The sequence below is a fragment of the Megalobrama amblycephala genome, linkage group LG23 (assembly GCF_018812025.1).
Source record: "Megalobrama amblycephala isolate DHTTF-2021 linkage group LG23, ASM1881202v1, whole genome shotgun sequence".
Lineage (NCBI taxonomy): Eukaryota > Metazoa > Chordata > Actinopteri > Cypriniformes > Xenocyprididae > Megalobrama > Megalobrama amblycephala.
Window position 1 is genome coordinate 22,407,133 of NC_063066.1, and position 22,469 is coordinate 22,429,601.

Consider the following 22,469-nt stretch of genomic DNA (forward strand, 5'->3'; position numbering starts at 1 on the left):
GCCTCCTTAGCTCCTCTCTGAAACCATCTATGCTCTTTGTCCAAAATCTTCATCTCACTGTCCTCAAACGTGTGGTCTGTGTCCTTTAGATGCAGATACACTGCTGTGTCTTGTCCAGAGGGCTTTGCCCTTCTGTGTGGTGACATGCGCTTACACAGTGGTTGTTTGGTTTGCTGGTGTGCAGCTTTGGACATCATCCTCATCACACTCTGCTGCATGTATGATGTTGTTCTGTTTATTCTTCAGGAGTGTTTTAGCCAGTTTTAAGTGTATGTTGTGTTTGTTGATACTGTCTCAAATATTCCAGCCATCTAGGCAATGACAAGGGGATTTTATTATTATAATTATTATTATTATTAATATCATTTTGGTAACACTTTACAATAATGTTCATTAGTTAAACATTAGTTAATGTATTAACTAACATTAACTAACCACTAGCAATACATTTGTTACTGTATTTACTACTAATCTTCAGTAACGTTAGTTAATGAAAATACAGTTGTTCATTGTTTGTTCATGTTAGTTCACAGTGCATTAACTAATGTTAACAAGATTTTCATAATGTATTAGTAAATGTTGAAATTAACATTAACAAACATTAATAAATGCTGTATAAGTGCAGTATTATTAGTTCATGTTAACTAATGTTGTTAACTAACGTTAACTAATGAACCTTATTGTAAAGTGTTACCATTATTTTAATAAAGGTTCTTTATTGGCAGTGATGGTTTCATGAAGAATCTTTAACTTCACTGGAAACTTTCCAATGCACAAAAGGTCCTTTATAGTGGAAAAAGTTTCTTTGTTCCTCACACTAACAAAAAAAAAAAAAAAAAAAAAAATGAAAAGAAAAAAGCCCTCGAATGAAAAATTGAATTTATCTTGGCATAGTTAAATAACAAGAGTTCAGTACATGGAAAAGACATACAGTGAGTCTCAAACTCCATTGTTTCCTCCTTCTTATATAAATCTCATTTGTTTAAAAGACCTCAGAAGAACAGGCGAATCTCAACATAACACCGACTGTTACGTAACAGTCGGGGTGTACGCCCCCAATATTTGCATATGCCAGCCCACGTTTCCAACATTATAAAAGGCATTAGACAAGGGCAGCCAGTATTAACGTCTGGATGTGCACAACCAAATCATCAGACTAGGTAAGCAACCAAGAACAATAGCGAAAAATGGCAGATGGAGCAATAATAACTGACATGATCCATGATAACATGATATTTTTAGTGATATTTGTAAACTGTCTTTCTAAATGTTTCGTTAGCATGTTGCTAATGTACTGTTAAATGTGGTTAAAGTTACCATCGGTTATTACTGTATTCACGGAGACAAGAGAGCTGTCGCTATTTTCATTTTTAAACACTTGCAGTCTGTATAATGCATAAACACAACTTCATTCTTTATAAATCTCTCCAACAGTGTAGCATTACCCGTTAGCCACGGAGCACTATCAAACTCATTCAAAATCAGAAGTAAACAATATAACAGTATACAATACTCACATAATCCGTGCCGCATGCATGACGAACACTTTGTAAAGATCCATTTTGAGGGTTATATTAGCTGTGTAAACTTTGTTAAGGCACTGTTCAAGGCAAACGCAGGCTTTGTGGGCGGAGAGCATGGGATTTAAAGGGGCCGCAGCATAAAATCGGCGCGTTTATAATGATGCCCCAAAATAGGCAGTTAAAAAAATTAATAAAAAAAATGTATGGGGTATTTTGAGCTGAAACTTCACAGACACATTCAGGGGACACCTTAGACTTATATTACATCTTTTAAAAACATAATCTAGGGCACCTTTAAGAAATGTTCACTGATTTGGGAAACCAAAAATGGTTTCTTCTATGCCATCACTGAACCAAGTTGGAGCTAAACTCTACAGGACATTAGTATGTCTAAAGAAATGTCATGATATTTATCACAATTATTATATATATATATATATATATATATATATATATATATATATATATATATATAAGAATAGCTGTCATTGCCATAATATAAGCTGTCAAGTCAATACAAAGTGAAAATTCTCCAGATTTAAAAAGAAAAAAAAGTTACAAATATTAAAATAGTAAATATAATTTAATCATATACAAGTGCAGTGGCAATATAAAAAACAATAATGATAATTAAATGATTAAAATGAGTCCAAAATCAACATAATCCCTTGTGCCGATCATCAAGGAACGATTTTAAAAATGCCCATTAGGGGGGTGTCAAGGGCTAAACAAAAAGGCTACCTTGGTTCCAAATGCTGTAACTTTTGATTACTTTATGCTATCACTACAAAATTTGATCCGTGTCAAATTGCATTTAAAATCATGATATGTAAAATGATATATTTTTTTATATTTTATCAGCAGTTTCTCAGCATGAGAATGTCCAAATGTAATTTTTTTTAATTTTCTATCAAACGATACATACCTTTTGAGTCTCCTTGCTATATTTTTGGAATTTTGAGACTTTTGTGTATGTCACTCAGAAAAAAAAAAAAAAAAAAAAAAAACTAAAAATGTCTTCAGGACTTAAAGTGTTAAACTGAACTGAGTATTCCCTACCATAGCATATAGGTAAAAAAAAAAGGCTGAGAACCCATTTATCAAGTTCATTCTCCCATCAGAGAGCTAGAGAGTGCATGTAAATGCACATTACAAACCATTATTCTTAATTTCTAAGTCAATATCAAGTCACAGAAAAAGCAGCTCTTCCCGGAGATTGCTCTGAGCAAACATACATACAGCCCCTCATATATTATGAACTGGACACATTGTGCAGATGAGGATGTCAGACGTGCTGAGCATCACATCGATTCATTTGGAGCTGTCCTGTGATGGCTGGCATGTCTCTTCTTTGGGCGTCTTGCAGAAGAGTCATTTAGTGCTTTTTTCAGCCATTTGCTTAGCGTTTTTCTGAAAAGTCATTTAATGGGGTGGGGAGCGGTACGATGACAGCTGCATGCTGGGAGAGCAGACACAGGGCTTTTCACGCCACCTGGGCCGGGCAGAGCAACTGAGCCGTGCAAAGCCTGAATAGAGGAAGTCCAAAGAGAAGTTCGAGCAATCTGTAGTACAGAGGAGTTGCCAAAAACTGTTGACTTTGTTGCATTCGTGCCTGTGTTCACCGGCTGAGATAAGGCTTTAGAGGGGCAACAGCACGTGATTTCAGCCCTGAATGAATGCATTTGCATAATCCGCAGTGAATTACTCTGGCTATCATCTTTTAAAATCAGCATTTTTTAAAATGCATGTTTATATCTGGGAAAACACTGTCAGTCTGTTCTGCCACTAAGTACAGTTGGTCTTTTCAAAAACTGTGACAACAAAATTATTTTTAAAGTTAATCACAGCACAGTAATGTGTTTAAAAATAAGGTTTTTGTCTTCTTTATAATGACATGCTTAAGCTGCGTTTTCTGCCACTCATGGCTATTTTCTTTGTGTTCTGGTCTGTGTACAGGAACTAAATAAATCCTTTTAGCAAACCCCATACAAACCAATTTAGACCTGTCAGTCTATCACCGCACATTATGGAGAAAATGTCAATATGGTATATTAAAAAAATCCAGGGGTGCTATTCTATATGATCTTTGAAATCAAACGAAATGAATGAAATTATGTTCGTTCATAAATTGTAATATTTATACATATTAATAATGAAGTGTCTATTTACACCAAGTGCAAATTAGTCCGACTTGTTGGCAGAGGCTATTTACAAAAACTCCACCCACCAATGCCTGGTTAAGCCAGACAAAACCAGAGGTTTAAAGAGTAAACCATACTTGAGTAAAAGTACAGATACCTTACAGCAAAGATGCACTAGTCCTCAACACCTAAAGCCGGGGACACACTTAACGATTGTAAGGCCGATTATGAATGTAATTTGATACTAATGACTGATCATGCCCAAACATGCCGACTCAGAGCCAGTTGCGTTCAGTCGGTGTTTATAGCTAGCATTTAAAATCATATAGTGTGTTGAGTTCAGTCTTAGAATGTTTCAGCTAGTCGTTCAGTGTGTCCCCAGCTTTAGAGGCATGCTAGTGAAAAACAAGAAACAGTTTATTTTGTGAGGAGAGCAATCACCTTTATTTTCTAAAATTGAAATAAAACTACACACCTCAATTTTGCAATAAATCAAGGTCGACACAACAGCCTCTTAAATGTCTGCAAACACTCAAGTCACTCACATTCACGTAAAGTAGTCTTGTTGACAAGTTTGGGTGAATAAGGGCAAAGCGCGTAAGATATAGTCCCTTTAATGCCCTGTAGATGGTGAAATCGCTTCTTTTGTAGCAGAAATAAACTTCTGCAGAAAAAGTTAGGTGCCATGCAAAATGTAATGAGCAATTGCATTACTCATTACAAATGTATTGGAGTAAAGAGTACATATACTTGTAAAAATGTACAGTAGTCATGTACAGTAGTCAAGTATAGAGTAATTGTCTTAAAAAAATGAAGAAAATATTAGAAAAGTGGAAATAAAGTGCCTAACGGGTAATCAATAATGAGAATTAGTGTTAATGGGTATGGTTAGGGGTAGGTGTAGGGAGGACTTTAAGGACTAGTTACATCCCAATAAGGCATCCATTTATGATTTTAATAAATATAATCATAAACACTGAATATGTTGTTATTATTGCATACTGTTTTGTAATGTACAACAATAAACAAAGGTGCAAATAGTATCTGCCACTATTTTCACTCAGTATAAATAGCATCAATCAGCACTTTATTATTAATATAGCCTCTGCCTATTATGTGGTGAAAATCAAGTTTTTAATGTTGTTCATATGTCTATCTGGTGTTTTTAACATGCTTTAAGACAAACAATGTGCAAATTCATAAGTTACACCATTGCTGAGTATTTTCTATTTAAAACTGCAGTAAACCAAAGACAGTCTCAAACCTGCGGTTTGAAATCGCAGGTGTTTCTGACGACACAAACTACCTTGTAACCAAACGCATCAACATGCCTGCGGGCTTTAGCATATCATTAACTGAACACGGCGTGCAAGGGAGTCTCAAAAGAAGGTTATGCCGATATACTTTTCTGTTGATATGAAAAATCGGGTAGGTTTAGCAATATGGCGAGTGTATGATGTATATTACAATGTTATGATCAACTATATGCCTTTCTCCACCAACGTTCTGAGTTGTTCAAAGCATTTCTAAGGATATTGATTGTCAGAAGGCAGCTGTCTGACAGCAACACATTATTAGCTGTTTAATAACGTACACTGTAAAAAAAAACAAAAAAAAACACACATGATGAATCAAAGTTCATCACAAGCAGCTTTTCCACAAGCTGAGAAGGACAATACTAATATATAGAAGGTACACAGTCATTTACACAAACACTAAACACCATCATGGTAACACACATGAAATTTTAAAAATGCAATACTCATTAATTTAACAACATTAGATGTAACATAAAACCCAAATGTACATAACTGATTAGAAAAAAAATAAGACAAACTAAGAAGAAACATACATCAAATGTGAAGTGTTACGCAGGGAATTGTGGGAATGTCAATTTACGGTTTTTCCACTGTAAATGATTAGCAAATGCTAATCATATTTATTACCATCATTTGGCCGACATTGTAAAAAGTGATACCATTGTGCAGCGTTTACCTCAGTAAGTTGACCGAGAGGATCTGTCTGAGCTCGTTTAAGTGAGTGGAGGCGGGGCTAATTAGCATATTCATACATCCATGTATATTAAATGAGGCAAGGGTGTAGAGCTATTCAAGCTATTAAAGCATTAAGAATTTTTTTCAAATTTTTTATTTTATTTATTAAGGGCATGCAGCTGGTGAACAGATGTTTCTTGACTGTTACTATGTGTATTTAAACACAGCTGGAATGCTGTATTGACCACTGCTATCTGTTTAATATTCAACTCAGGTTACATTGCAGATATTTTTGTGAATAATTTTTGTACTTTGTGCAGTTGTTTTTAAACTGCTGTATGACAACCTAGATATCTAATCTAAAATTACATATTCACATTAATTCTCTTTGTGTATATACATACTGTAACACTTCATTTGTGGAAAATTGAATATGCACTCTGAATAAATTTTATATGACAGCATGTCAACACCTGTGAAGCTCTGGAGTGTGAGCTAACACAAAAATGATTGTTTTCCTGTCAGGATTTTCCATTCTTCAAGCCATAATGGAGGCAGCAGTGGCAAACAACTGGCAAGTTACAGCGCGGTCGGTGGGCAGCATAACGGACCCCCAAGAGTTCCGGCGCATCATTGAGGAAATGGACAGAAGACAGGAGAAACGCTACCTCATCGACTGTGAAGTGGACAGAATCAATGTCATCTTGGAGCAGGTAAAATCTGAATCTCCCCCCTACCTGTCTCATGCTCGGTCGTTCGCTTTTCTGCCTGTCTGGCTGGTTCGACGTGTCTTCCCTACCCATAAACCCCTGCATCTGAAGACTTATTCATTTAGCAAGAGTCTTGTCCCTGATTTATTAATATTCCTGAAATCCATCACTCTACCCGTGTCTTTTCCACATGGATGACCTGACAGATCCTTAGATGGGTTCTCAAAGCACACAATTAAACTGAATGGCTGAGCAGATATTTAAGCTCAACTGTCCTCTTCTCTTCGGTCTCTAATAGATCGGCGCGGCTCTTTGATGTCTGTCTGTGAAGGGTAATCAGCCCCTGAATTGGAATGTCCTCGTTAGCGCTAATTTAAATGTATTAGCTCCAGTAGCACAATACCTCCTCATTGAATTTTTTGTTTCGCTTGCTTTTATGAATCTGTTCTGCAACTAAATTTAATCCATAATATATTTTTAGCATTCATTTACCATGACCAGCATAATTCAGTTTTCTTTACTCTGGCAAACTGCACAAATGATCTCGTCATTGCTCTATTTTTTTTTTTTTTTGAAAAAGACCAAAATGGCTACTATAAATCAATAGAGCGCACCAGTAACTATTCATTTTTTCAGCAGCCTTGGTTCCAGAAAGTATTTTTTCCATTCATTTTCTCTATAGGGATTTCTGAGAATCTTTCAATAGAGCTCTAAGCCTCAAACCAAACCAGACAGCTTTGAGATGAATCACAACATTACAACATATGATTTGAAGCAAACAAGGGTCCAAGACTGAACAGATAACATGCAAAATATACTTTTAAAATACTTTTTTAAAATAATAAAATGCTATAAAACATGTGTACGCACAGATTTGATGTTAGAGTGTGCGTACACCATGCCAGTGTTCATATTTATTAAAACGGTCACGTCAGGGTCTAAGCAGGTGTACACACTTTTCCTTGTGGCAGAGAATCAGAGTACTGTAGCTAAATCTAAACAATTCTTGCCCCTCGCCGTTCTCAATTAAAGGATTTGGATGTTGACTGGTGCTCTTTTATATGTTATGACATTAATAGGGGGCGTTTACAAGAATGAAACCATTCATCTGCACACAATTTCAAGATCATTTGAGACTTTCACATCTGGAAGAGAGGTGTACGCATGTTTTTTGTGCATACGTTCTCTGAATCACACATACTCATGTTTGAGAAATTATCATCAGATTCAATGAAGGATGGTTTCTACGTAGACCCCACGTTTATATAATTTTGAAGAGTCATGAAGGAAAAAAAAAATCGTCTGGATTTCAACAACAATCGTGGGGTTTAAGATTCTTGTTTTTCAACAATGACTTTTCTGACTGGTGTCTTCAGGATTGTGGGTAGTGTTGTTCTTCACTGGGATTTGAAAAAAAAGAAGAAGAATTGAAATCACACTGTTTTATGTGAAATCACATAAAACATGAACAGAGAGAATTTATATATCCTTATGTATATGCTTTCGTAAAAAACATTCTTACATATATTTTCATGTCGATTTGAATTAAACAATTTATATAAGATTTAAATGAATGAGTCTCACTGTGGCATCAACAGAAATAATACCGTTTGTTTGCTCATAGTAGGTCTGTCTTGAAAGGTTTCGCAAATGTTTCCATTGAGAAAATGAATGAAACCCTATACTGTTATGCTCTTTTTTTCTTTCTTTCTTTCTTTTTTTTTTTTTGGGCCAACAAGATAACATCAGCCTGGTTCTCTCGACAAAAACCTAAAAGGATTTTTTCCAATTCTGGATTACTGCAGAAAGATGCAAATCACACCAACATACAATGTCTCAGACTGTATGATGGCACATACAAAAGAAAAAACAGGAATTTTGAGACTTTTGAGTGGTTTGTTACTGTTTTGTATGCGCATATTAATTCAAATGCATTTTGTGTAATTGACCACAACACTGTTGTTGATGGTTAGGGGCACTTTGATTGACTTTTGAGAAATACCTCATCCCTGCAGCACTTTATGATCTGCATTTATACAAAATTTTACAAAGAGCCAATGAAATGCTGTGCTGTACCTTGTCTTTGCCTCCAGCTGTACCTCTCCTAAATATTGCAGCCGATTTAAGGGTGAAAAACGAGTAGGCTGGAGAGGAATTAGGGAAATTACAGTGGGAATCCTGTGTTATTGCCCCCTGGAGCACGCATGTTTTTAATCCCTTTTCCGACCTCAGCATGTATTGGCTAAACTGGATCTAATTGAACTAATCTCCCCGGCCCTGCTGACACTGATAGCCGAGATAAGTTTCTGGACTGCGGTCCTTCAGAGACCTGCAGCGAGAGCTGATTCCAGACAGGAGAACCACGCTATTGAGTTCTGCTCACCGTAATCCATCTGAATTTTGTGATCTTGAGCTGTTCAGCACAGACTGGGAATGGGAGCTGGCCTCCAGAGGGTTTCAACAGCTGAGTTAAGCTTCACGAAGAGCAATGGTGACAGCTTTTACTGCCCTGCTATACTGAGTATGTCAACCCATCGCAATAATTTATAAGCAGTGCCCTTGCAGTGGGAGCACGGAGGGGCTTGTGCCTTTTCAAGAGGAAAACTAGCTTGTGATCTGGGGTTTACACTCAGGATGTGTCATTTTACAGTGTGAGTGCATGACGGCCTGTCATGAGGCAGAGTGACATCTCATGTGTCATTCTGCTGTATGTGTGAATATGGTGAATAGTGCTACAAATTGCCAATATCTGCTTTGTGTCTTTGTTATGATTGCATATGAATGCGCACATTCTTTGATGAGTCTCAGAGGGTCTTTGGTGGAGCATTGGCTCTACCTGGACTGTCTGTGCTGATGTTTGCGTAAAGTCATCAACATGTCCATCTTAATCTGGGGGTTGTAGTGGGATGAATAAATGACATCTGGGACTACCTTTAAGATACAATATGCAGCACTTACCAGAGAGCCAGGATGTGACGGGAGTGTGGGAGGAAAAATATTAAAATGCATCGAGAGCCAATGCTTCACTGAAGCCTTGCTGGATCTGCCACCATGGAGCATAAAGAATAGGTCTTAGATAGATGCACCTTTGAATTCATTCAGTGCATGAATTTTGTGGTGAAATGTCTGGCTAAAATAGTTTTTACAGTAAAAGGCCAAACAGGAAATAAGAATACAAATTTTAAAAAGTCCATCACGTAAATCTGAACATGTAAACCAATAGTTATAATTACATAACGTGTTTGATGTAATAAAATTATATTTATTAATAAATAGAATAGAATAGGTAATTGATGACAAAGTTGTTCAACAATATTGTCCAAAAATATCTCAAAATGCACTCCAAAATACCTGTGCAATAGCAGTTGGCAAGGTTGATGGTTAATTTTGTAATAGTCACAAAGAAAAGCTAACACTTCTGTTACTTGATCAAGAGGGAACATGTCAGGATTGAGGTGAACCAGGAGTGAGGACTGAAAGACGCTGAGCAATGTGGGCCTTTTTTAATTCAAAAAGAAAAAAATAATACCCTGTTGGGGAAAACAGACCAGCAAGGCATGGAAGGACTGGACTGTACAGGACAGGACGGGACGGGACACGGCAGGTCAGGACACAACAGGAGAACACCATTAATGTGGCAACAATTGACGACAAACTGGCAAAAGACAGAGAACACAGGGAGATTAAATATATTAGAGCAAAAAAAGCAGGTAACGAGAGGACAGGTGGAGCAAATGAAGCAATAATCAGATAACAAGAAGGGTCAGATTAAGACAATACACGGGGAGAACATGGCACATAGAAACAAACATGACAAGCAATGTGCTCACACCAAACATGATAAAAACAAGAGCGCATGGCTTGTGATTGTGTTCATTGTGATTGTGTTCAAACGAAACACGCAAGTTGTAAGCCATGTGCTCAAAGCAGAAACACGGAGCACATGGTAAGGGAAACAACCCCCGCCATGTGCACAAGAACACAACAACACACGGAAAGAAGAGCAGCCCGAGCGAACTCAGAACCGCACGCTCACACACCGAGACTAGAGCACACAGAGAATGAGAAAATACTCATCCTGTGCGCTCATAACAGAAGGAAAACACATGGAGCATGAATGCCCGATCCCTGGCACTGAACCGAAACCAAACTAGACCAAAGTGCTGGGATCCAAAAACCACTCTCCGCACACAAAACAACTCAAGCGGATGGAAGAGCGCATGGCCCAAGCAAACTCGAAACCGCACTCTCACACAGAGACAAGACAGTAGGCAATGTTAGAGCTCTGTCACCAAACCAAGAATAAACCAGACCGAATGACAGAATCCTGACAGTACGGTTATCAGCAGTAATCTCGGAATGGTCAAAGGGTCAATTAATCGCTCTACTGTCTGATATATTAGTCTGTCACTTATTCCTAATGAACTCATAGCTATCCTCACTTTCAGTTTGCTTTATAGTGAAGATCCTATACCCATTTATGTAATAGATCACAGATTAAAATAATAAAAAAAATAATCATTGTTATCTTTGACTCAAAACATATTTGTGCCTACCTTGTTTTATAAAGAAATGTTTCAGGGTTTTATTTTGAATGAATGTCAGTGTATTAAAGGCTAATAACATACTTAAAGGGATAGTTCACAAAAAATAAATAAATAAATAAATAAATAAATAAATAAAAAAATCTTATCATTTTCTCACCCTCATATCATGACAGAAGTCAATTTTGGGTGAACTACCTCATTAGACCTGCAACAGAAACAGGCTGAAAAAGTAAGACTCAAAATAAAACAAATCTCAAGTCATCTGAGGTAAATCCTAAAGACTGAGGCCTTAAAATCTCTTAAAAGCTCACAGGCTCCGGAGAGCGTTTAACGTGTCACTTTAACAATCTAATGGGATTAGGGGGTTAGAGTTGTACTGCAGGAGGCAAACAGAGTGAGACGGAACGAAACAGGATTCAGGAACAGGCAATAGTCAAACAGAGTAAAGAGGGTAATCCAAAATCTTAATTAAAAATACACTAACAGTAATCCACACACTCTTCGTGTTTCTACTTTTGATAGTCGAGTGTGCTCAAGTTGCAGCTGCTGAATTAAAAATCAGCCATATTTCTCTTTCCAGTCTTCAACCACAGGGATCTCAATCTGAATAGGGAAGGAAACAAATATAACATAGAACATCATATAAATTGAACAGACTGAAACAAAGAACAGCTGTGCACAATAAACATTAAGGGAGGAATGACCCTGTAGTGCCTCCACAGGAGCGGCAAAAATAAAGAAAAACCAGGCATGAAACCTATTTAATACCATCTATTGCTTTCCTACACAGTAATGCCCTTAGATGGAAAGCAATGGATACTTTCCTACCAAGAAAATAACTAATCTCATATGTTTTCTCTAGTTTCAGAAGAGAGCTCAACAAGGCCTCAAACTGTGCTCTAATTCACCAAGATATTAAAGTCTGCAATCAAAAATCAGTGATGTTAAGCTCACAAATTTCCCATCATATACTTCCAAGATATTTTTAGATGGGTTTACACAGACTGTTTTATCCAGTTTGGAGATGCCATGAATGCATTTATACAGCAGTTACAATTGTTTAAATAATGTTATAAGATTGGTGTTTTAAAAACAATATTGAATATAGAGATATGAAATGATGGGAAAATGAAATTATACATTAAATATGAAACTTACCGTCTTACTGAGTGAGTCATTGGTTCATTAATTCAACAGATTCATTCAAAATGGCTGATTAATTTAGGAATGAAGCAAGTGACTGTCTTCTGAACACTGAATCATTGACTCACGTGACTCATTCAAAAACACAGATTCATTCAGGAACGAAACATCACTGCGTTGATCAAAGATGGAATTGTTGTTCTACATTTGAATTATTTTGACAGAACAGAGCAAAAACAATATTGTGTCTAAAATGTGCTTTACTCAATTTTAACTTATATATAGATTATTTTGTAATTTGGATAAAGTATAAAATAGTGACAGTCTTAAAAAGAGGACAAATTAGCGTCAAACTCAAGGCTGCCCCTGTTGAAAAAAAAACAGCATATGCTGGTTAGGTATGTTTTGAAGCATGGCAGCTGGTTTGAGCTGGTTTATGCTGGTTCTTAATTGGTCATGAGCTGGTTTAAGCTGGTCATGAGCTGGTTATAAGCTGGTCCTGAGCCGGAGCTAGTTGCTTAGGACCAGCTCAGAACCAGCACTTGACCAGCTAAGGACCAACTAAGGACCAACTAAGGACCAGCTTAAACCAGCTCAAACCAGCTGTCAATGCTTCAAAACATACCTAACCAGCATATGCTGGTTTTTTTTTTTTTTTTTCATCAGGGGTGCTGTCAGGAGAACACGGTACACCGAAACCGGACTGTCCAGTCTAAAACAGGGCAGATGGTCACCCTAGTGATGTTGCTGAATTCAGCAGGAACCGGACACCATCGGCTAGGTCATCTCTCAGGTCAAAGGGGTGTGGAGAACTGATCACAGATCCAGAGAGCAGGATTGATTTTTCAGCTCAGGATTTCACTCTACAACCTTTAACAGGAAAACATGGATTCAGAGAGATTCTTAAAATGAAACTTTAGAAAAACAGGGTTGATTGGTTTAATGATTTCAGATGGGTCACAGCTTTTTCAAAGGTATTTTGAAGCATATGTTTTAGATGAAAAGCCAGCCATTAGTTTTGGTCCACTTGATGCTTTTAAGATGGCTATGTTCTTCTTATATTTATTTACTTAGTTTGTTTAAACAATCAATAATTATGTCTGAGGACTTTCCACACAATGAAACTATGGGCTTAGTAACCCAAGAGTTTTGCCCCTCTCTTCATACCAGTTCCTTCTTTTTTGCTCCCATCAAATACTTTACAGACACGTTAATCTTGTGATTAGTAAATAATTGGTAATTCTTTATAATTTGGTCTTTATAATCAGTTGTTAGTTCTTAATGAGACTAATCTCATTCAGCAATTATTGATTACCAAATAAAGAACTCATAAATTTGCTATTACTTACCGATTGGTTATCCTTGTTTCCATATTAGTTGATGGTAGTAGCTGAAGTGTTAATGTAGAACTACTAATTTGTCCTGCATTACTTCCTGCATGGAAGTTACCTAATAATGACAGACAGTTATTTTAATGTGTCAGAGGAATGATACCTAGATTCAGATCAGTTAGTGTATTTGGTTTGTCTTTTGGAAAAGAGCCAGACCTGCTCAGCTCACAGAGGTTTAAATTCAAAGCAGCTGAGAGGACAGGAGAGGTACAGATGCTCCTGCCAGTTAATTAGAATGTATCCCCTCGGGATCACTCCGGCTTCTGGCCTGCCCACATAAAAGCTAGCCTGAGGTAGGAAAAATGAAGATAACTGAGTGTTCTAGAGAGCTTTTGGAAAGCGTTTGGGGCCATTTGTCCTCCCCCAGCCTCAACCCTCAATGAGTTTTGAAGAACGCTTATTGATTGGTCATACCATGAGGTAAGTGTTGGAGGAGGAATTGATGATGCTGCAGCTTTTTTGTTACCCGAGCTGCACCCATGCTGTGAGTGAGATAAGACCAGACCCGCATTTATACCCACTTCCTACTGTTCATTATTTGTTTTAGTTACAGTGCTTATGAACACTGCATTGAACAACCTCATACATTTTTATTCTTCTCCAGTATTCTTTAATTAATTTTGCAAACCACATAACATAGAGACAGCATTCTATCTTTGTTTTGTAGCCTTATGTGTATAATTTTTTTATTAACTTTATACCTTTGTATATAAAAAATATCATTAAATATTAAGAGGAACCATCTTTTGAGATAAAAGAGTACTGTGAAAGCATACATTTCTTTCAAAACTCAAAACTTCCTTCCTAGTCCACAAAAATGTTCTGAAGTTTTGTGACTTCAAACAGATGAATAAATATATATCTTTCTTTGTCCGGTCAAAGTTTGGTATCTTAAGCCTGGAACACACCAAGCCAACACCAACAAACTAGTGGCAACGAAAGCAAACTGTGGGGTTGGCTCACGTCGGCAGCGTCTGGGTCCAAAGTTGCCCTGACACACCAAACCGACGCACGACACCCAGCTGTCAAGTAGCACATCTGTTCTGCGCTTGCGTAAGAAGAAATGCCTTTCCGTACCAGCAGGTGGCAGTAGCTGAACAGCCAATCAGGGGTGTGTTTCCTGAAACCATCGTTAGTCAACTACAGGTGCTGGTCATATAATTAGAATATCATCAAAAAGTTGATTTATTTCACTAATTCCATTCAAAAAGTGAAACTTGTATATTATATTAATTCATTACACACAGACTGATATATTTCAAATGTTTATTTCTTTTCATTTTGATGATTTTAACTGACAACTAAGGAAAATCCCAAATTCAGTATCTCAGAAAATTAGAATATTACTTAAGACCAATACAAAGAAAGGATTTTTAGAAATCTTGGCCAACTGAAAAGTATGAACATGAAAAGTATGAGCATGTACAGCACTCAATACTTAGTTGGGGCTTCGTTTGCCTGAATTACTGCAGCAATGCGGCATGGCATGGAGTCGATCAGTCTGTGGCACTGCTCAGGTGTTATGAGAGCCCAGGTTGCTCTGATAGTGGCCTTCAGCTCTTCTGCATTGTTGGGTCTGGCATATCGCATCTTCCTCTTCACAATACCCAATAGATTTTCTATGGGGTTAAGGTCAGGCGAGTTTGCTGGCCAATTAAGAACAGGGATACCATGGTCCTTAAACCAGGTACTGGTAGCTTTGGCACTGTGTGCAGGTGCCAAGTCCTGTTGGAAAATAAAATCTGCATCTCCATAAAGTTGGTCAGCAGCAGGAAGCATGAAGTGCTCTAAAACTTCCTGGTATACGGCTGCGTTGACCTTGGACCTAAGAAAACACAGTGGACCAACACCAGCAGATGACATGGCACCCCAAACCATCACTGACTGTGGAAACTTTACACTGGACCTCAAGCAACGTGGATTGTGTGCCTCTCCTCTCTTCCTCCAGACTCTGGGACCCTGATTTCCAAAGGAAATGCAAAATTTACTTTCATCAGAGATCATAACTTTGGACCACTCAGCAGCAGTTTAGTACTTTTTGTCTTTAGACGCTTCTGACGCTGTCTGTTGTTCAAGAGTTGTTTGACACAAGGAATGCGACAGCTGAAACCCATGTCTTGCATACGTCTGTGCGTAGTGGTTCTTGAAGCACTGACTCCAGCTGCAGTCCACTCTTTGTGAATCTCCCCAACATTTTTGAATGGGTTTTGTTTCACAATCCACTCCAGGGTGTAGTTATCCCTATTGCTTGTACACTTTTTTCTACCACATCTTTTCCTTCCCTTCGCCTCTCTATTAATGTGCTTAGACACAGAGCTCTGTGAACAGCCAGCCTCTTTTGCAATGACCTTTTGTGTCTTGTCCTCCTTGTGCAAGGTGTCAATGGTCGTCTTTTGGACAACTGTCAAGTCAGCAGTCTTCCCCATGATTGTGTAGCCTACAGAACTAGACTGAGAGACCATTTAAAGGCCTTTGCAGGTGTTTTGAGTTAAATAGCTGATTAGAGTGTGGCACCAGGTGTCTTCAATACTGAACCTTTTTGACAATATTCTAATTTTCTGAGATACTGAATTTGGGATTTCCCCTAGTTGTCAGTTATAAAATTAAAAGAAATAAACATTTGAAATATATCAGTCTGTGTGTAATGAATGAATATAATATACAAGTTTCACTTTTTTAATGGAATTAGTGAAATAAATCAACTTTTTGATGATATTCTAATTATATGACCAGCACCTGTATGGTCGTAAGTCCCATTGAACTCTATTGGTAACGACGGAACTTGCGACCATATTTCACTTTGGGAAACACACTACAGAATGATCAGATGGCCCGACTGACTGATGAGCTCCGACGCCAAAAAAAGCCGACACACTGAGAAAACTTAGTCGGTCAATGAACAAAAACTGCCTGGCGGTCGACCGTCGGTTTGGTGTGTTCTGGGCTATAAACCTCATTTCATATCATTCTGGACTAATTTAACACATAAATAGAGCAAATTCATGCTACTTATTTCACATGTGAACCGGGTGTTTCTTATCCCATTTTTAGGCACTGCATAAATAAATAAATAAATAAATAAAGGAAAATGGTCATTGCACTAAATTACTACAAAGTAATGTTACAAAATTCTAAATAAATAAAATAAAATAAACTGAAAAACTATATAACTCCTATAAAGTTTGAAAATCTCTCCCTAAATTACATAATGTACAGAATGTTTATTATTCAAATTTAACCAACACTGATGATACTGTATCATTGCAATATTTGTATTCAAAATTGCAGTTGGTCTTCTTTTTAAACTGATTTACATATTGAGTTATGGTGAATGATTTTTTTTTTCTTTTATTACATATTTAGTTATTTATTTAGCATATTTTGCATATTAATATCATATTACCTTCTATATCTATTGCTATATTTTTATTACCTACAATTTTCACACTGCTCTTTGCAAGCACCCATATTTCCTCTAGGAAATGCAAATCTATTTTTTTTTTTTTTTTTTCATATTCATTTTTCTATTCTTCCATGGTACTATCCAATATCACTTTCTTCATAAACCCCAAGAAATGAAACCCTAAGTGCTCACTGCAGGGAAGAGCAATTATATAATTCCTGCTATGCCATTTAACATCATTTTCCTAAAACAGTCAAACTGTTTATGCAGTTATTGCGCATGAGTCTTAATCCCAGCTCTGCGTGTTTTAGCTAAAGGTCATGCCTCAGCTGTAATGACCCAGCAGTCTGACGTCTGGTTTTATTGAACCTCTGGACTGAATGCTTTGCGATTGCTTTCATTTCTGCCCATGCACTGGGCTCTCTCTGTCAGACCTGTGTGAGTAATAGGTTCTGCCTGTGGGAGAGCACTGGGTCACTCCGTTCTGTCTTTGCCCATCACGACGGGGGGTGAAAACTTCCCTCAAGGACACCAAATCTCTTTCTGGCTGGCCAAACACAAAGGTGACAGTGCTAGAGGTGGGATCAATGTGCCAGTCGGGGGAGGAATATTACAAAGTAAGTGAGGAATCTTCGGGTATTTACTTCACATTAACTCAGAGCACAACTGTAATCCAGTCCCATAATGCCTCTCAGAAATCAGCACACCTTCAGCCGTCTATGTTACACACTGGGATTTCAATAATCTGCTACTGTGAAATATTAAAGTTGTTGAATAATATCATTTAAAGTGCTCATATATTATGCTCATTTACAAGTTAATAATTTTATTTTCATGAAAAAAAAAAAATGAAAAAAAAACACTTTTCTTATACTGTTCATTGCTGCAGCAGCTCTTTTAATTCTCTGTCTGTAACATACGACATACTATGGATTGTGCACTTATACTATGCACTGTGCTCAGCTATATGAATTTTATAATGTATTTTGTCATCCAGAATTGGAGTTTAATCTCACCTCTCCTTTTGGCTATGTAAGGAAATCTGTGACAGTTGAGTCCATGAAATGTCCAAAATTCCATGCTTTGATAATATGTTAATTAAGTGCATTGCCTGTGTATCTGAAATGCACATTTTCTTGTTATACTATTTATACTACAAAACGCCATAAAATAGTGCATAAGTACACAAATTTGAGCACAACTAGAGTGTATCAGTTTTAGTTCCTAAAGCCCGTGACTGCGTCAGAAGCTGCATACTTCTATACTATACAGTAGGCGAATGTAAGTATGTGACAAAAGAAGTATGTTTGAAATCACAGTACTCCTAAAATTGTAAGCCAAAAGTACCCGGATAACCTATTACTTCCTGTGAGATTCTGAAGTGTGCATATGATGGACATTTTACTATCCAACCCGTTCTCGAGGCAATTCATATATATTTTACGAGGTGGCTAATTCGTACAAATTTATACGACCTCACTCATATGAATTCATACATTTTTTGCTAAATCGTACGTATTTTACGAGTTGACAAATTCGTATGAATTCATACGAGTGACCTACCCCAAACCCTGCCCCTAAACCTACCCGTCACTGGGGTTTAGACAAATCGTACGAATTGGTACGAGTGAGGTCGTATGAATTCATACAAATTAGCCACCTCGTAAAATACGTACGAATTGGTCATGAGATAGCATTGTACTATCCCATGAGGCCATGGGAAAGGATTTGTGAATGGCAGTGAAGCGACTCAACCTACGCTGGTAGGTCATATGAAAATGACAACATGGCGAATGTAATACGTTCATACTATACACATTCATACTACGGCTATGTTTACACGTGGGCGGCTATTTTCATAAACGGACATTTCAACCTCTCCAGTTTCAAAAATAACATTGTGCACACATGTCAGTTTTTAGAAAAGTGTTCATTTACACGTACCCGTGTATATATGACGTCAAGAGTGTAACGAGCAGCTCAAGCCCACGTAAGCCAATCAGAATCCCGAATTCCTCTTGAAGTGATTCGAAGTTGTTGCAAAATTGCTGATCTCCGAGCACTCATTCGTCTCTGCTCCTCGACATAATGGAGCAGCTGTATTTGCAAATGCAAACACACAAGCCCTTTTGACATAGGTGCGAGCTCTGACGCATACTGTGACGTTGGCTGCCTAAACACCCGTTTGTCTCAGTTTACATGCAAACGTGCAAACGAAGATTTTCGAAATCTCCACTCTGGCTGCAGTTTTTAGAAAGACTCTTTTTCAGAGGCGAATTCTCCGTTTGCGTGTAAACGAAGGGCGCAAACGAAGGGAAATGTCTCTGTTTTTCAAAATAACCATGTACGTGTAAACGGGGCCTAAATAGAACACATTTTTTTAGCAATAGAGTATGCGATTTCGGACGCAGCCCACCTTTTCAAAACTCTCACTCTGATTGGTCTACTGGCCAAGTCGTAATTGGTCATGATTGGTCAGCCACTTAAAGCTTGTGTTGGAGATGTAACGCCCCTTTACCATATTCGTATTTCAGCTCCCAAGGCTTCATGAGCAGCTGTAAACAGTATGATATCTATGGCAACTATGGTGTCGTTATTGGAAGTCCATACAAATGTTTGCCCTTGCAGTGGAAAAAAAATTGGCATCTCCTCAACATAGCGAAATCACATGGCCAACTGTTCTTTGAGGATGGGTCAAAGCAGCCAGTAGGCGGGTATTATGCAAATGTGTAACATGGTGATATAGCAAAGTCATGGAAATAATGGCAAGACTACAAACAGGCTGTTTCAGGAAGGTGTTTTCTGCTGGAGAGATTCTCTCCCTTTGGCATGAAATTGGTAACTTTGCAGATCACAAACTATTATATTACACACTAAAGGAAAGGTAAAATAAAAAAAAGAATAATAGGTTCCCTGTAATATCACACATTATTGTAGATGACTTTTAAAGGAATATCCCTGGTTACTTAAAGCTAAAGGACGGGTTCACTCCAAAGGTAAACTCTTGTCATGTGCTAGCTGTAGTGCTCAGCGTCAGGTCTTGGCCTAGACTCTTTGAATGGATTCATGTCATTAGGCCCTGGCTGTTTCCACATCAAGGTTGTAGAGTCATCCTGCTGGCTTGCAGGCTGTGAAGTTCATCGTGATCTCTGTTCTTCCGCCAGCTCTCGCTCAGGTGTGAGGTGCCTGCAGCAGTATTTGTTTGTGGGACAGGACTGATAACCTTACTGGCTCCAGAAACCTTCAGTGGAGCCAAGAGTCAAGGGCATCAGAAAAGCTATGGCTACATCATTATATCACAGTCTTTGAGTTTTTTGAGAACATTAAAGGTTCACCCAAAAATGAAAAGGGAGCGGGAGTAACCCATATGACTGTCACTGTATTCCATGTATCCTGAAGACATGTAAGAGCTTTGTGTTAGACTGAAACTTGAACATGCACCATGCCAGGTTTGACAGAAGCCAAATGGCATTGGTGTGTCTTGTAACTAATCGAAATGAACATAGGTTTAAAAGCTAGAATATTTTTTAACAACTGAAGTTTTGTTCTGTTTATCTGATTTATAAGCATATCTATAATGCGTTTAATAATTGTATTTTCATACTTTATTAATGATCAATTTATCTAAATTAAGTATTACATTATTTACAAACCAGTTATTTAGGAGTTGTCAGTGGTTCATAAGATCTTTTAGGAAGTAAATGATTAATAGACTATTTAAACATACATTTATATCTTATTACACATATACTAATAGTTACTCAGTGTGTTAATAAATGCTTTATTAACACATTCCTACTGTAATTCATGCTTAATTCAGGTAGTTCCTCAGTTATCTTCTACACTGCTATTCTCTAATGTTTTAAAGTTAGTACTGAGGTAGTTTTGACACTGTGAAATATTTTATTATATTATTGTATATTTATATATATATATATATATATATATATATATATATATATATATATGTTGAATTTTGGCACTCCTGTAATCCAAAATTTATTTTTATATCAGATTGCAAAGGCTTAGTTTCATTTTACTGCATGTTTTCTGGAGGTGTACAGGAATTTTTATTTTCTGTGACACTGCAGGGGTTTATTTTTAATTTTATATTACGTTACCCATTGTAAAGTTTCATTTTTTGCTTGAAATAAATATTTCTATGTTCTGTACCCTTTTAATCTTCTTTATAAAAGCTTTATGAGGCATAAATAGTCCTCACTTTAGATGAGTTCATAAAAATAGTTAACTGACAAATGTACTAAATGTTTTATAACTACCTAAATTAATCATGAATTACAGTAGGAATATGTGATAATAAAGCATTTATTAACACACTGAGTAACTATTACTATATGTCTAAATAATAAGATGCATAAATGTACATTTAAATAGTTTATTAATCATTTACTTACACTTTCTAAATGATCTTATGAACCACTGACAACTCCTAAATGACTGGTTTGTAAATAATGTAATACATAATTTAGAAATGATAACTTGATCATTAATAAAGTATGAAAATACAATTATTAAACACATTATAGATATGCTTATAAATCAAGAGCAAAGCATTTATAGCTGTATTTATAAACTGCTTACTAATGCCTATTCATGTTTTATAAATGATGAATTAACTATTTACTAATGTGTAACTAATGTCTCATAGCATGCAGTTATTATAAAGTGTTACCTATTTATTAACTGCAGGGCACTGTCAACCTGCACAAAGCCAAGTGATCTTACCTTCAAAATGAATTATGAGGACACATCACTCAGGATCATAAATGGAATTATGTCCTTGAAGTGAACATTGTTTGCACGCTTCACTAAAGGCCACTAAGAAAAGAGGTCTGAGGTGAAGGTTACAGTCATCAGTGATGCACAAGAAGTCAGAGTTATGTAGGGTTTTGTCCAAGTGTATTCCCGTTGGCCAGCATACAGTAGGAAGCCACATCAAAGACTGTCAGTCGCTGCATGTGAAATCATCCATCAATGTTGAGTGTCTTTGTCACTTAAGACAGTGTAAATGGAGAGAGAAGCTCACCTGAGGGACGATATAAGGCCCCTGCACTCTTCTTACATGGATTGTAAACTGTTATTGATTCTCTTCCCTGTAGGTTGTGACACTTGGAAAGAACAGTCGGGGTTACCATTACGTTATTGCCAATCTGGTGAGTTGCAGCACCTCCGTACACTAACTAAAAAAGAGAGAAATAATGGAAATTCGTTGGCAAATAAGAATGTTCAAGAAGATGAAAAGATTCTTTATTAAACAAGTGCAAAGCATGTATGTATGTTTTTGTGTTGTGGTCATTTTTATACAATCTCTAAAAATGTGGTGAAATCATCAAGTAACACACCTTAAATACTTCTCAGTCATTATTTTAAAACATTATTTTCAATTTCATTTTCATTTTTGGAAGTAATGACTTTGAATCATGAATATCAGTTTTCTTGGGATTCTACTAATTTGACAACCCTGAAAAATATTGTCATAAATTATCTGATATTCACTGACTTTAGTGCACACTGGGGGTCTCAGTGGTACACTCTGGGATACTACTTCTTGTTTTATGGTTTTATAATAATAATAATAATAATAATAATAAGCCAA

The 22,469-nt window shown here is 37.0% G+C and overlaps 1 protein-coding gene across 8 annotated transcripts in view; it reads left to right on the forward strand.

The window, feature by feature from the left end:
- The window catches only part of gria3b (glutamate receptor, ionotropic, AMPA 3b), a 147,040-nt gene that overhangs the window by 80,357 nt on the left and 44,214 nt on the right, over positions 1-22,469 (forward strand). For all 8 annotated transcript variants that reach the window (XR_007182703.1, XR_007182704.1, XM_048176213.1 and 5 more), the window contains exons 4-5: positions 6,184-6,371; positions 21,973-22,026. Coding sequence is in view for 6 of the 8 variants with exons in the window: in XM_048176213.1 (XP_048032170.1) it covers positions 6,184-6,371; positions 21,973-22,026 (242 nt within the window). In the remaining 2 variants the exon portion in view is untranslated. The remainder of the gene's footprint in view (positions 1-6,183; positions 6,372-21,972; positions 22,027-22,469) is intronic.